The 16247-nt window shown below is 40.4% G+C and overlaps 1 protein-coding gene across 2 annotated transcripts; it reads left to right on the top strand.

Moving 5' to 3' along the window:
- Positions 1-857: 857 nt before the first annotated feature.
- Positions 858-11331, top strand: LOC115028091 (glucoside xylosyltransferase 1-like). 2 transcript variants are annotated; one of them, XM_029461494.1, is made up of 7 exons: positions 858-1126; positions 2148-2358; positions 2480-2611; positions 3150-3401; positions 3633-3756; positions 4154-4326; positions 9790-11331. In XM_029461494.1, exons 1-7 carry the CDS (start codon positions 921-923, stop codon positions 9949-9951), a joined length of 1260 nt encoding a protein of 419 aa, XP_029317354.1. In that variant the 5' UTR covers positions 858-920; the 3' UTR covers positions 9952-11331. The 2 variants fall into 2 exon arrangements, with proteins under 2 accessions (XP_029317354.1, XP_029317355.1); XM_029461495.1 differs by having other exon boundaries at positions 2096-2358.
- The last annotated feature ends 4916 nt before the right edge of the window (positions 11332-16247 follow it).

The raw sequence follows: 16247 nt of genomic DNA, 5'->3' as shown, positions 1-16247 counted from the left end.
AAAATCTTCATGACATAATTATATAGACTTACAGTAGTTTTGAGCATAAGGTATGGTTTACACTCTAATTAAATCAACTACTATCAGTCAATAGCCTCATTTTCCCACACTAAATAAAAATGCAGTTGATGTTCAGGTCTGTTGTCGAGTAGAGCCACATCAATAAAGACTACTAGTCCTTCACTTAAAGGCATGAATGGGTCTTTTCAGAGGTGAAATCAATTGAAAGTTGCTGCAGTGTAGACACAGCCTGGGGGGGAGGGGGGAGGAGAGAGAGGAATCAACTTTGCTTATCGCTCCCACCCTTCCCCCATTTAGGGTCCCGACCTCCAGCTTCTGTTGCATGAAGCGCATCAAAGTGAAGCTGGTAGAAAAGAGAAACCCGGAAGTATCATGTGGCCTTCAAAATAAAGGCCTAACCTAACGTTGTACTTCTAAAAATTGGGATAAAGGACAGCGGCTGCAAAGAGGTACAGAACCTCAGAAATAAATCAAGACAACTCTTAAGTAACGAAAGTTTAAATGAAGTTATACAACATACGATTAAGATCACAAGCATATGATTTGTATTATGGTGTATTTCCAAGCTGCACAGCTTTCAGGAGTACGCTTGTCAAATGCCAAAAGTGCATTTGTAGGAGGTGGGCTAAAGATCTCACCTATGCTTTCAAGCATTAGAATGCACATTACCAGTACCGCTTATCCGGGGTCTAAACAAAAGCTTGAAAAGTAAGAAATGTGTAGAAGAGTTGTAGAGCCTTAACATGACCACCAGAGGGCACAATTGCCACGCCTGATAAGTTTTATTTTTTAAACGTTGACCGGAAGCGCGTTCCCATTGCGACGAGCTTCGCACTTATTATTATACGCTAGTTTATGTGTCATGACTTTAGCTCAGAGTTGCGTTTTCAAACTCCAAAATGCGGCGTTACATTCGTGCACTAATGTTGTGCACGGTGTTTGCCGTGTTTTCGGGCTTGTATGTTTACAGTAAACTGTTTTACTCGGACGTGTCGCTCGGTGGAGACGGACCGAAGACGAGGGTTTTCATCCCACCGAGAGTCCCCGGAGGCAGGCGAGGGGCCGTGGACAAAACTGGGCCCCAAAGCCCACACTGGTACAATAGGTAAGAGTGAATGTTAAATAGTTTATGCTTTTACGGGGACCAAACTGGGGGAAAAGATTAATTCCATACGATACGCGTGAGTATAGATGTATGTACCTACTCTGTACCGCACTTGTGATGTATAGGAATATGACAGTGACTGACTGAGTGCAGACAAAGTAAAATTAAACTTCAGTTTGCTACATCGTTCTGTGGTTAAAGACAGTCACGCGACACTTGCACAGGTGTGCAACCTCACGTGCAGTCCTGATGGTTCCGATATTAATTGAAACGTCACTAAAGAAAGTTGAAGAAAACGTTGTCACAGAATAGTTTACAGTATGACCAAACTAGCCTTACATTTAGGCAATTGTCCTCATTTTAAGAAAGGAAAAACAAAATAAAGCATTATGAAAAAATGCACATTTCAACATGTAAAGTGATTGTGGAAACGCTTTTTCACACACGACAGTCAGCCAGATGTTCAGGTTGGAGGAGTAACGCTAGGATACATGGGAGGAGTAGCCAATAAAGTTCAAAGGGAAGTGTCAACACTTGTCTTATGCTTTCCTAATCCCTTACAGAGGTCACAGTAAACAAGACTGATGAAATCCGTAGGATAAACCACTACTTAATAAACATGTTATTTAGGTTCTCCATCAATTGTTTGGTCTGTGAAAAGGCCAGAAAATACAATACAATAAGTTATATCTTTAAATTGCTTGTTGAACCTAAAGTCCAAAACATAAACATAGATTTTAATATGACATAAGACAAAGCAAAGTGTATTTGAGAAGCTTGTATCAGATGATGATGATGTTTGGTATTTTTGCTTAGAAATGGACTTCATATATTATTTGTCACATACTTGATTTGTGCAGTTTAATGTGGGGTTGGCATATTCTAAAATGGCACGATGCTGTTAAAAACATTCTCTGGTAGCTTGACATTGATGTCTTTTTTTTTTATTATAAAAAAACAAACACCCAGGACTCTGGAATTCACTTATGACATCTGTCCGACTCTCCATCCTGTCACTCAGGTACATCATGCGTCAGCGGGGTCAGGTGGAGGCAGGTGGTGGCAGCGTAAAGAGCAGGCCTGAACCTCCCATGCACCTGGCCGTGGTGGCCTGTGGGGAGAGACTGGAAGAGACTCTCACCATGATCAAGTCAGCTGTGCTTTTCAGCATCAAACACCTCCACCTGCACATCTTCGCTGAAGATCAGCTACACACCAGTTTCATAGAAGCTGTGAGTAGCAAATATTTGGAAACTTTAAGTCTGAAAACTGCAAAATTGCTTGTTGTTGACTGTGAAGAGTTTGTGTTTATCCGACCCCCCGAAGTCATTTATTGTGTCATCTGTGTTCCAGTTGGAGTCGTGGCCTGGTTTTATTCGCTTCAGTTTCAACTACACAGTCTACTCCATCAGCTTCCCCAGTGAGAACGCAGCCGAGTGGAAGAAACTCTTCAAACCCTGTGCTTCTCAGAGGCTCTTCTTACCTGTGAGTTTCTCATAGAGAGGGGACTCTTAAGCATGAGATTCACAGTGGAAACGCATATCTGACGTTATTATGGCATTCTCAGTCATTTGTTTTTAAGAGTTACCTTTAAGGCTAAAACATAACCCATGTTAAACAAAACAATAAATACAAATCAAGGTTTGGAAAACTTGGAGCTCTGAATTAGAAAATATGTTTGAATCCTCCAATAAAATTGGGACTGGCAGCTATAAAATACCAATTTTAAAAAAGGTCACCAATTTTATTTTTGGTTTGAATTCATACCATAACATTTACACAAAATTTAAATAACTTAAGCCTGTGTATATTCAGGAGCACTGTAGTGAAATGTAATGTTTCCAAATCATTAAAATGACCTTTATACAACATAGAGGGTGATTGTAGTCTGTTACACTGAGGAAAATCCCCTTTGTAATGCCACTTCAGAACATACAGGCTCCACTAAAAACACCGGAGAGCATCCACCGTATGAATATCCTCATTGACATCCATCTTTGTGTGTCTTTTTCAATCTCTGCAGCTGATCCTGAAGGACGTTGACTCGGTCGTGTATGTCGACTCAGACATCCTGTTCCTGCAGCCTGTAGACCGCCTGTGGGCGTTCCTGTCCCACTTTAATTCCTCCCAGCTGGCTGCGATGGCCCCGGAGCATGAGGAGCCCCGTATCGCCTGGTACAACCGCTTCGCCCGCCATCCCTTCTACGGCAGGACGGGCATCAACTCGGGGGTTATGCTCATGAACATGACCAGGATGAGGAACATGTTCTTTAAGGTAGGGCTGAACGCTGAAGACACATTTTCCAGGAGAGATTTGTTTAGTTGTTCTGTTTACTGTATTAGTGTACTACTTAGCTTGGCCACAAGATGTCCCCCTGCAGCTGCAGTTGTTGCGCACTATGGTCAGTGAAAGGATCCAATGTGAAGCTCCCAACACCACATGACTATATTGTGACGCTGTAAAGATATCTTTTTGACGAGTGCGTATACATGTCTGTGTTGACAGAATGACATGACGTCTGTGGGTCTGCGTTGGGAGGAGCTGCTGATGCCTCTACTTCAGAAATACAAACTCAACATAACCTGGGGAGACCAGGACCTTCTCAATATCATTTTCCACCACAACCCTGGTAAGGCTGCACACACAGCATGTATATTTCCATATGCACAACCATACATGTTGACACATGATCCTTTTTTAGCCCCATTAAGAAATTGAAGAGGGATTGCTTCTTAATGACAGTCCAAATGTACATTTAAAAAAAGTTAGACATACACTTCTAATACTCGTCAAAGTACTTTGTAGCACTTGTTTGTGTGTCTGCACAATAATCATAATAAGAATCTAGACTAGTATGACAAAGATAAATATTAATTGGACCCAGCTTATTGGCAGTCCATATGGAAAAGTTTGGTTTTTAGTGATGTTTTAAAATGCTGTAAAGACATGTTATTTTATACTTAACTGAGATTGGCACTGATTTGTTGACTGAAGTTTGTTTTGCGTTTGTGCGCCTCCATCCTCAGAGTGCTTGCTGGAGTTTCCGTGCCAGTGGAATTATCGTCCAGATCATTGCATCTATGGCAGTAACTGTGCGTCAGCTGAAGAAGATGGCATCTACATACTGCACGGAAACAGAGGAGTTTACCACGACCACAAACAACCTGCCTTCAGGGCCGTTTACGAGGCAATACGAAAGGTGGGCATGAACAAGAAAGAGACATTAAAATGGGATGCATTAACATTGAACTTTTAAAGTTTTATTGGCTTTACTGCTATATTTAGGGCGGCAGAAGAGCCAAGTGCGGGCTGTACCACCTACCACCACACTTTAAAGTTTCTTTAAAAGCTTTTTCAGTTACTTTTTCAAATCCAAATAAACCACTATTCACATCAGCATAAATCATATCCACCGCACAGCACTTAGTGAAAAAGAAGATGCATCCTTTTATTTCCTCCTTCCGAAAACATTGGTGAAGAACACCAGAAGCAAATGCCAGGAGTTGAGTTTTCACTCATACTAAAACTATGACTGCTGTGCAACTGCATGGCAAAATTAATCAGAACACACACACACACACACACACAGGCTAAATTGCCTCCCAAGGCAAATTTTTAAACTGAGTCCAGCGCAGTGCTTACTCTACATAAGGCCGAGGCATTATTACATCACTTCCACCTGACGTCACAGAAAACAACGACGGAAGTCTTGCCCTCTCATTACGATCACAGGTACAATTTCTATTTCCATCCACACATACTGATTGCGGAAAGTTTAGCAAAAGTTATTTGGTACTTTAAAGTTCATGTCCTGTTGAGCCATTCCAGAGTTATGGGTGTAATTTAGTGCAACATCTGATGAAAGCAGCCCTTTCATAACCTCAGTGACACACCGGCTCCACTGCCCTGTTCCTTCACCCTCCTAGATGAGGTTTTGGATTGGTGCTGACCCTAAAGACCGTAAGTGTTGGTGACTTTTTATTGTCTGCATTGGAAAACAAATGTCCACCATTTTCAGAAGGTTGGAGTGAAATCTAATTTCCCTCATAGGGATGTTTATGGGTTGTTTACCAGCAGTGTAATGATATTGACGACACCGGTGGCATTTACTTAATGAAGCCATTAACGTTGGAAGTCTCATTGCTTTCCTATTAACAAAGCATTGAACGTAGATCAGCGCGATGGCTGATCCATACCTTATCCATAGCCTGGAGTTAAAACTGTGGCTTTATAGGACAGGATCAATTACAGCAGTAGACACATGTACCTGTGCTGCTACAAGTGAGCATAAACCCCCACCCAAGGGCTCATAGCCCATGTAGGCATTGCTACTTTCATAGATATGCGATTAAATCCATTTTGCCAGGATTATTGATTAATCATCTGCATGTTTAATCTCACAGGACAGACCATTTCGTCAATGTCTTGCTTCATCTGCAGCAGAACCCCAGGCTATCCGTGTAGTATTATGGGGTGGATAAACGGTACTACACTGGCAGCTCAGTAAAAGTGTGAGAGTTGAGAAAACCTTTGAAATATAGCATCGTTACGGAGTAATGTCAAATGACAGCGTCACCAAGTTTAAAGTCATCGATGAATTTATTTGCTCTCAAACAATTCCCTCATTTGTGAAGGAGGACAAGGCACAGTAACATCAAACATCAAACATGGCCCAATGTGCACTCCTTCCATCTACCATTCAAACCTGGCTTACAGGACTGTCTCAGAAAATTAGAATATTGTGATAAAGTTCTTTATTTTCTGTAATGCAATTAAAAAAACAAAAATGTCATGCATTCTGGATTCATTACAAATCAACTGAAATATTGCAAGCCTTTTATTATTTTAATATTGCTGATTATGGCTTACAGCTTAAGAAAACTCAAAAATCCTATCTCAAAAAATTAGAATAGTTCCTCAGACCAAGTAAAAAAAAAGATTTATAACAGCAAAACAAAATCAAACATTTGAAAATGTCCATTAATGCACTCAGTACTTGGTTGGGAATCCTTTTGCACGGATTACTGCATCAATGCGGCGTGGCATGGAGGCAATCAGCCTGTGGCATTGCTGAGGTGTTATGGATGCCCAGGATGCTTCAATAGCGGCCTTTAGCTCATTAGCATTGTTGGGTCTGGTGTCTTTCAGCTTCTTCTTCACAATACCCCACATATTCTCTATGGGGTTCAGGTCAGGGGAATTGGCAGGCCAATCGAGGACAGTAATGCCATGGTCAGTACACCAGTTACTGGTGGTTTTGGCACTGTGGGCAGGTGCCAGATCATGCTGGAAAATGAATTCCTCATCTCCATAGAGCTTTTCAGCAGACGGAAGCATGTAGTGCTCTAAAATCTCTTGGTACACAGCTGCATTTACTCTGGGCTTGATGAAACACAGTGGACCAACACCAGCAGCTGACATGGCTCCCCAAACCATCGCTGACTGTGGGAACTTCACACTGGATTTCAAGCAACTTGGATTTTGCTCCTCTCCAGCCTTTCTCCAGACTCTGGCGCCTTGACTTCCAAATGAAATACAAAACTTGCTTTCGTCTGAAAAGAGGACTTTGGACCACTCTGCAACTGTCCAGTGCTTCTTTTCCATAGCCCAAGTCAGACGCTTCTTCCGTTGTCTTGAGTTCAGAAGTGGCTTGACCATGGGAATACGGCTATTGTAGCCCATTTCCCGGACACGTCTGTGAACAGTGGCTTTTGATACCTGGACTCCAGCTTCAGTCCACTGTCTTTGAAGCTCCCCCAAATTCTGGAAGCGACTCTTCTTCACAATGCTGTTAAGGCTGCGGTCATCTCTCTTGGTTGTGCAGCGTTTCCTGCCACATTTCCCCCTTCCAACAGACTTTTTGTGGATGTGCTTTGAAACTGCACTCTGTGAACAGCTTGCTCTTTGAGACATTTCTTTTTGTGTCTTACCCTCCTGATGGAGGGTGTCAATGATGGTCCTCTGGACAGCAGTCAGATCAGCAGTCTTCCCCATACTTGTGATTTAGTTTACTGAACCAAGCTGAGTGTTTTTCAAGGCTCAGGAAACCCTTGCAGGTGTTTCGAGTTAATTAGACGATTCAAGTGATTCGTTGAACACCCTACTAGTATACTTTTTCATGATATTCTAATATTTAGAGATAGGATATTTGAGTTTTCTTAAGCTGTATGCCATAATCAGCAATATTAAAATAATAAAAGGCTTGCAATATTTCAGTTGATTTGTAATGAATCCAGAATGTATGACATTTTGTTTTTTTAATTGCATTACAGAAAATAAAGAACTTTATCACAATATTCTAATTTTCTGAGACAGTCCTGTATATACTATGACTTGTCTGCTTGTGGAATTTGGCGTGAGCATGGCAACCTTTCACAGAAGGCAGACAAAACTAAGGGGTTGACAAAGGCAAGCCAATCTAAAGGGGTCATACAGGGAGGCAGGCTTAAGAGAGAAGCTTCTGGACAGTTGAGACAGCTGTGATAATCTGGCAAAAGGGCGAGGGCTGGTTGGAGGGCACATATATATACTGGTGCTGATTACTAATGAGGAGCAGGTGTGTAATCAGGTGGCTCGTCAGGTGAGGGGTTGCAATGAGCACAGCGAGAGCACAGGTGTTGCTAATAACATTAACGAGGGCTTTTTTTCACCCCACAAGTTTATCTCTTCGGATGTTTTCACTCCTTTTTATGTTTGTTAAAGTTGACATAACTTAGCTGAGTAGCAAAGTAAGGATATATTCATGCCCACAGCAAGACAAAAGCTGATAAAAGTCATATATGTCGGGCTACAAATGATCATTTTATTTTTTAATAATCCTTTCTTCCAAAATCGTAAAAAAAAAATAAATACCTCAAATGTCTCAAAGCCCTACAAGACATCTTTAGATTACAGAAAAAGCAGCATGCTTACTCTTGAGATGCTGGGATGAGTGAACGATTAACATTTTAGCTTGATAAAAGATTTTAATTATTTGTTGTTCAGTTTCAGCCCTATATCCATTTATTGTTAATGTCCCAACAAGTCATTAGTTCTACCTTTTTTAAAGTGTAGTTTGTTTTGTTCATAGCAGCTTCTATTCTTAATACCCTCAAGACAAATGTACATAAATCAATGTCCGTTCTATTTTTCCTCACACAAAGAAATGGGAATAGAAACCGCCATGCTCCTCCCTGTCTGTGTCTCTAACAGTCCACAGCGGGCTGTTCATCATAAAGCATCTCCTCCCTCCCTCCACTGCAAAAAAAAAAGCTGAGCCCAGGAAGCAGCAGTTAAAGTTTACAGCTGATGGTACGTTTAGAGTTGGAGTCTGCACACCAACAGCGTTCCATCAGCCACACAAAATCAATACACCAACTGTAAATACAACTTTATGACCGGCGGGGGTGTGTGTGTGTGTGTGTGGGGGTGTGTGTTTGAAAGTATGTGCTCATAAAAACGCCATTCTTTTTTTGACCCAATATCAGGGACCCAACTGCAAGCAAATGAGCTGGCATAAAAAATGGTAATTCCCATTTGATTTCCTCGGAGCATTGTAAAGGCTCCTTCATTATTGGGAAGACATGAAATTTCTTCCGTAATCCCCAGTTATCACTGGACGGTAAGCCTATAGCATAAAACCGACTCCGACGGTGTGTAGGCTGCTTTATGTTCAGCCCTGCTGACCGATCAGATGAGAGCTGGAGTCTCTTCTGAGTGCAACATGTCTTGGGATTTAGTTTTTAATTTATCCAGGGAAAGCCCAAATCCTGCCCAAAGCACCACTTTGCTCACTTACTGAGTCATCTGATCAATTCTTCTAGAACAGTACGAAGTTGAGAGCCGTGCTTAGGGAAGTTTGGATGAGTCATCTTAATTGGCAACGATCCTTCATACCATATGAGTCTGCCTTTTTATATTCAGTAAAATTCCTTGTTTTAAAAGTTCCTTTTTATCAAGATGCCTTTTTGTTTACTGAATCTCTCAAGATCAATAGATTTAAATGAAGCGCGTGAATCTTTCCATAGCTCACGATTCGACTTCGATTCCTGGGGTAACGATTCCGATTCACGATCCCGATTCAGTACACAAGGGGCTAATTTCAGGATATACTCAGTCCGCTGTGTTCTAATAACACTGCAAATTATGTCAAGATTAAATAGTTTTTATATTTTGCAAAAAATGATATCAAATGATTGCAATAATGTGAACACACAAAGGCAAAATCTAAGATGTATTCATGCTAAACGTGCACGTATAAACACATAAATACAATTTTAGTATTTCTCAGTGACTTCAAGAATAACAAGTTCGAGTTCATTAAATTAAAATGCTGCCTGTTACATAAATACAATTGGTAGACTCAGAAACTTTCCAATTACATAAATAAATTGTGCACAAAATCACATTGTAAAACTGGTATTTTGTGTGAATTGTCAACAATTAATAGCTCAATAATTCTTCGCACAACTTTGAGTTTGTGTGTAGGAAATCTGTCCACCAGTAGCAATAGCTAGGTTCTCTTGTTGAGGGGAAATTTGTGAACCGATCTTAGAAGATAAGAATCTCGATTCTTACATGAATCCATTTCTCCCCCACCCCCAATTATCTTTAGATCATTGGAGTGAATCTAAGAACAATACATAACACCAAATCTAACCAGTGAATCAATTTTTCGTTCCAGTACTCTTTCGGCGCAGACCCAACGACTTCTTTGTTGGATCCGCTACAAGAGGAGCTGTTGAAGACGACGCACACTTATTGTGGTAAATCCCACGCGCTGCTCACCCAGAGACTGGCACACAGCCTGGCAAACATCAACAGGAAGGCCCCGCGTGGACGGTGACAAAGCTGAATGATGGGACGGAGGCCAAAAGAGGAAACTGCCCAAACCTTCACAAGCTTGGACAGAAAGACTTGATTGTGACTTGGACGTACTTACGTGTCCTTGAGCAAGAAACTGGACGCGAACATGTTTTTACCTGGCAAACTGTTCAACAACAATGAACCCGAGTTGTCCAAAGATGCTTAAACTACTTTGTGGACAACGAATGAGCGGAGCTTTTAGATCATTTTGGTAAACAGCTGCTCCGTACACCAGTTGGGATTGTCTCAAACTGAGACCAATAACTGCTCGTTATTCAAAAAGTTGCTCTGGATAAGAGCGTGATGTAAATGCCTGAAATCTACTGTATGTGTTGTGAAGACCAGTTGGCCTTGTAGCAAAGTATCTAACTTATCAGAGAAAAATATTTACTACAAATGGACACCTGGACTTTTTTTTCCCCTCCAGGTGTTTTTCCTATCTGTTTTTTAAAAACCAGCGAGCATCTCGTCTCTTCCGTGTAATAAAGTTCTCCTTTCAGTGCCTTCGGTTACTGACTAAAGGTGAAGAATCCTCACGGTGCAAAATAAAAGTTTGGAAGAGTAGCTCTTGACTTTCCATATTGGAGAATTTATTGAACCTTGTAAAACCCTCTTATTAAAAGAGACAAAAGAGTAATGTCAGAACTGGAAAAGGCTTTCAGCAGGGCCCATTTTAAAAGATGTATGCACTGGACCACTTTTTCAACCACCCAGAAACCACTTCAGTACCAACAAGAGGGAAGAGAAGTCGTTTCAGACAACATGGAATCATTTCTGAGTTTGTAATGTGATTATGTAATCAATTTCGGGAATAGTTCTTCACACGGAACCTCTATCAGAGTACTGTCTTCCTGAGTGTTTGTCCTATTCTATGTTATTTTATCTGTTACACGGGTTACCTTGACCCCAAATAAAACAAGCAAAATCGTCAAAGGTCCTTTTGATGATGTTGATGTTTCGTGACGACAGGTCATGTGACTCGGCGTTGTGTATTTTATGTTACTTTGAACAGGCATGTTTCTATCTTTTCTTTTTTTAAATGACATGTTATGTCAATCTAGACACGATGATATGCAAAAAATCCTGTTAAATTAGATTATGATACACCGTACAGCCAGCATACAGTTGCTATTGAACATGTGAATACGCTACAAGTTCTTCTCCTGATGCCAAAGCATTTCTTTTTATCACTATGATTATGGGTTTTGCACCGTTGAATGTATTTTGAACATTAAGGGTTCAAATCAAAATGTTATTATCAGTGCTTATGTTGATTCATGTTCATTTGTGACATGTTTACTTGTATGTCATGTGTTTTTGTTTTGTATTTTTGTTTTGTTTTTACAATAAAGACTATTTGAATTTGGTGGGATTTGGACAGGGTGTCTTGTTAAACCACCAGAGGGTAGCATTTTTTGTATATGTCCACTAGTGCTGAAGGATAAAAGATAACAGTAGTGTTGTGAAGGAGAACTATTCATTTATTATAAATGAATAATTACAAGGGGAAAGTTACATAAGAAGCAAAAAATTGGAAATGAAATGTAAAAGTGTTGCTATCCTTTTCACTTGATATAAGTTCAAGACTTGGATGCCCTGTTACATCAGGCAAATTAAATTAAGTTATTCTCTTTTTACCAACAGAAGGCATCTTTGTTAGTTTATTCTATAAAGATGCAGCGTGGAGAAGATTGATGCTACGTTTCTATCGCCACCTTGGGCAGATCATTGGACTTTCCAATAATCTATGACCAGGCCACCGATGGTGCTGCACCGTCTCTGCTTCAGCTCTGAGGTGCTCATAAAGTGTAAGTGATGGACCAATAACGCAGCCCTATAGATGCCTGTCTGTGACACTGTATGTCATTGACTATGGAGAATGAGTTCATGCTTATTCCCATTAGATAGGGGATACAACCTCCTATTTATGGCTCCAGCAGTAGTTTGATTCATTACACCACAAATATCCTTCATTCATCACTATATATCCATATGAGAGCTTATCAATTACATTTATTGACCTGTGTGCTTAAATGCAACATGTAACAGGCCAGGTCCCTAGGGAGAGCGAGACAATGGCTTGGATTGAGCACCATGTTGAAAAATTCAATATCGTCCATCCTCCCAAGATTTCATTTTCCTGAAAATACATGTTTTATATCATAATAAATAACACAGATTTTATTTCTTTTGTGCCATCATGGCTAGAAGCGAAACTATTTAAAATAAATATGTGACCTCCAGCGTTTAGAGTGCCGGGGTCAGAGCGGGAGATGAGGGGAAAATGGGCACATCACAGAGTAATTAAGTGCGTGTGTGTGTGTGTGTGTGTTTGTGATGGAGAAAAAAAAAAGAAACATTGATTTTTTTTTTTTTTATCCAGGTATGGTTGGCCATTTCTCTCTATTGTCACAGGACAACATGTTGAAGAGCAGAGATGAGTGCATAGTGGGAGGACAGAGAAAAAGGCTGATGGAGTGCGTTAGTGATGAAAGAAAAGAACTAGGCTGTCATACCCAATATAGCAATTAGGGCACTTTGTTGCTTCAGAGCTCCATCTTTTGGTTATTGCTTTCCTGAAAACAGAGCTGGACCTATAAATGGTGTCATCGAAAGAAAACAGAAACAGAGACATTTCTTGAGAAACAAACATATTCTAGGTATGCGGGCTGTCACAATATCAGATTTTCACACTACACGATTTTTGTGGGCAAAAGATAGCCTTATTATTGCAATATCTATAGGAAATTTGAAGAAAATTGTACTAATGCTATCAGTCAAATTCATCTTCACCTTGTTTATCGTTATCTTTTTTGGCAAATGATTTATACTCAAAATACAAGTGTAGGGAGGTGGCGAGAACCAATAAAGAGGCGCTGGATTATTTACATGATATTAATATTAATATTAATATATGTGTTATTAACATGATATGCCATGCCACTTTAACTAGACACTATAGATGATAACAAAGTGGATTTTTTTGACATTTGACATTTACTTCAGGACGGTTATCGGGAGTGTTCTGGGACGATAAGAGTTAGTTTGGAGCCCTGCCCTAGACTCTACTGAAAGCACCTTTCTAGTTATGAACTGTATTTATTGATCAAATAAGGTAAACAACCACAGAAAAAAAAAATCTGAAATCCATTAACGCCTCATGAACATTAAGAGGTAGATACAGCATGATAAATCTACCTAATCATACTTTTAAGGGGGAACCTTTGCTGCTTATACATCAATACTTTCTACATTACCACTGTGACATTTGGAGCCCAATTGTGGTTCTTATTTCTGGTCTATAAAGCATTAATACATTATTCATTAACCATTAATAAAGCACAAGCTAAAAGGAAAAAACCCTTCATAAGTATGCCCTATTAGAAACTATTCCAATATGGGCTCTGTGAGCTTTGTATGCTTGTGTGTGTATATATACACGTGTCATTTATAATGATCGCTATAATCGAAAGTAGAAATTCTTCTTATTCATGTGACTTGAAAGACAAAAAAAAAAGCATCTGTCTAACTCTGACAGCTGGAATCATATACAGTATATGGATTCATGATGCACACATGTTCAAACACAGCGACCAGAGGTATGAGGTTGAGAGGCATCACACACACGCACATTTGAGCATGTATGTCACATCGTAGTCCTACGTTGCACAGTAGGGGGTCATTTACATGTTGTAATAAGGTCTACATATCACTGCGGTGGAAGATGAGAGAGAGGCACACAAGCCTGAACGTTCCCCACGAACAGAATGTCATGTTCTGCCTTTCTTTTTATTTACATGCGTGCAGCTCCGGGGTACATTTGATGCCCAATGAGATGGAATATGACATTTTGGCTCATACCGACACTGAATCCGCTTCGGTGATTCACTAGGTACGTCACACGGAGAGGGAGTGAGTGATGATGATTTCAGCAGATTAGTTTGTTTACTTCACAGCTTTTTTTTTCTTCCTGTGTGTGTTTGTCGCACTTGACACGGCAAATGCCACGCGGCGAAGCCGAAGGACGTCTCTGTCCAACTCTGGGCTTTCAAGGGAGGCAGCACTTATGAATGTCTAACTATTTTAAGGCTTTCTGTCAAATGTGATACTTGTATTTGTATCATCACTTTGACTGCTTCTTCCCTTTTCCTCCTTTTTATTTTACCCTGTACACGTCCTCCCTATCTTCTCGCATTCTTTAATTCCTATCTTTCTCACAGTGTTTCTACAAGAATCTACTTTTGAAATCCACCTCAGTGTCTGACCTAGTTTCTCATGCCTGATTTCTTTTTTTCCTGCACCCATCAGAGGGCACGCAAACTTCCAAAGACAAACCACACTGCGAATACAAAAATACCCAACGTGCTCATCAAACATGCTCATATTTCTTTTCAAGAAATGGTAACAGAATGTTTTCAAAGACAGATTGTGTTGCAGACGTTCTCACCGGCAAACATTTCAAGAACACCACGGTGAATCTGTGCCTGCTTAGAAATGCTAGCCCTTGAGATATGAGCACCTTCGCTTTGTCTTACTGTAGCAGCCTTGTTTTGGCTCTTATGTGTGCCTATGGTCTAGTACAAATGCATCCAAGGACAATAACGAGACATTATTGTCTTTTCAAGCATGTGAGGTTGTTGAGTTACTGCTTGCAACAAAATGGGATGTTCAGGAGGGGTTTTGAAGTGGTTTTAACATCTGGATTTGCTACACATAAAAACTAGCAACAGTGTCAAAAGCACACAGCTCACAGTTAGTAGGTTTTTGTTGTATAAAGCTACTACCAGCAGCCAGCTAACTTCACTTATTGTCATTTTTACACTTTGGTTTTTGTACAGATAAAACAAATGAATTAATTAGTGAAGCTTTAGGACTTTAAAGCTTTTGGACAAAACCGGGCTAGCTGTTTCTAGCTAGCTGAGATACCGCTCTCACATATGTCTATTAAACTTTTCTACTTTTATGCAGTTTTATTATGTTTTAAGCAAACACGCTTTATCATGTGAATTAGTGAACTTTAGAGGTTTGCCTGGAATTGTTTGTTACCTTCGGATAGAGCCAACTGTTTTCCCCTGCTTCCAGTTTTTTTAGGCTAAGCTAACCAGCTGCTGCCTCCAGCAGCATATAGAGTGCTGCAGGGATGGCATATTTTTGTCGGCCAACCCAGAAATTAGCATTGCACTGGTTTCTTCCAAGCCTCGAGGCCAAACCACAGAATTACAACTTCTGGGTCCGTCACGTGATGCCATTGGGTACCAAAATACTTTCCCCCATAGACTTACATTGGGAAATAGACATTTGTAACCTTCCTCTGTTCATGTGAATGAGCCGGAGACAGAGCGGCTGGGAGGCGGATGATGTAGCCACTAATTAGCAACTGCCTTCTAAAAAAAAAGTGGGGTATTTACCCTCATATTTTATTCCGCATACAAATAAATGAAAAACTCTTAAGCGTGTGTTAACCACAGAACCACCTTATTTCAACAACAACAACAACAAAATGACCAAAAAAACATTGAGTACTATATACATGAGAAACATGAGAGTTGCATTGATCTTCTCATCTAACTCTCCATAAGCAAGTGAATACCGCTAAGCTTATCTCCCAACATGTTAAACTATTTCTTAAAGGTTGGGCTCTTTTGCACTGATGTGATATAAGCTCACAACAAGGTAACAAGCTGCATGAAATGCAGAATGGAAGAGGTTTATTTCTAATACAAAATATTCCCAGTACATTTATTTTTACACAGAATGTCGGCAGTATGGGAACACGAAGCTTCACATTTATATGCACATGGGCACAGTACACATACATACAAACACATCACACTCACACACAATCCCCCTTCTATATAGATTCCATATAAAACCTAAAGCCGAAGCAGAGGGGGCGCTGAGATAGAGGGGCTGACATCAGAAATGAGAGTGACCATTTCGCTTTTATATCCCAACGTACCCTGACCCTCCTCCTCTTCTCCTTGCCGCATCCTCATAGCACAACAATAGCTTTCCCATTACTGCTCCCTGCTTCACTACATCCCTCAATCACAGCTGAACAATATTTACCCCTAGAGTGGACTGATTCGGAAAATACCTCAGCACGTACTTGTGGTCGTGTGAATATTTGTTCATGGCTGCTAAAATATGGAAGCATCTTTGTGTGTGTGAATATGTGAGTCGTGTGTGTGCGGTGTGAAGTCTATAGCTTTATTGTATTCCAAAAAAGCCCAGAGCTTATCATTTCCTTTCCTTTCTCGTTTTTTGTTCCCCTCC

Source organism: Cottoperca gobio, chromosome 23 (assembly GCF_900634415.1).
Source record: "Cottoperca gobio chromosome 23, fCotGob3.1, whole genome shotgun sequence".
In the NCBI taxonomy this organism is placed as follows: domain Eukaryota; kingdom Metazoa; phylum Chordata; class Actinopteri; order Perciformes; family Bovichtidae; genus Cottoperca; species Cottoperca gobio.
Note: the sequence above shows the minus strand (reverse complement) of the source record. Positions and strands in the feature narration are given on the sequence as shown.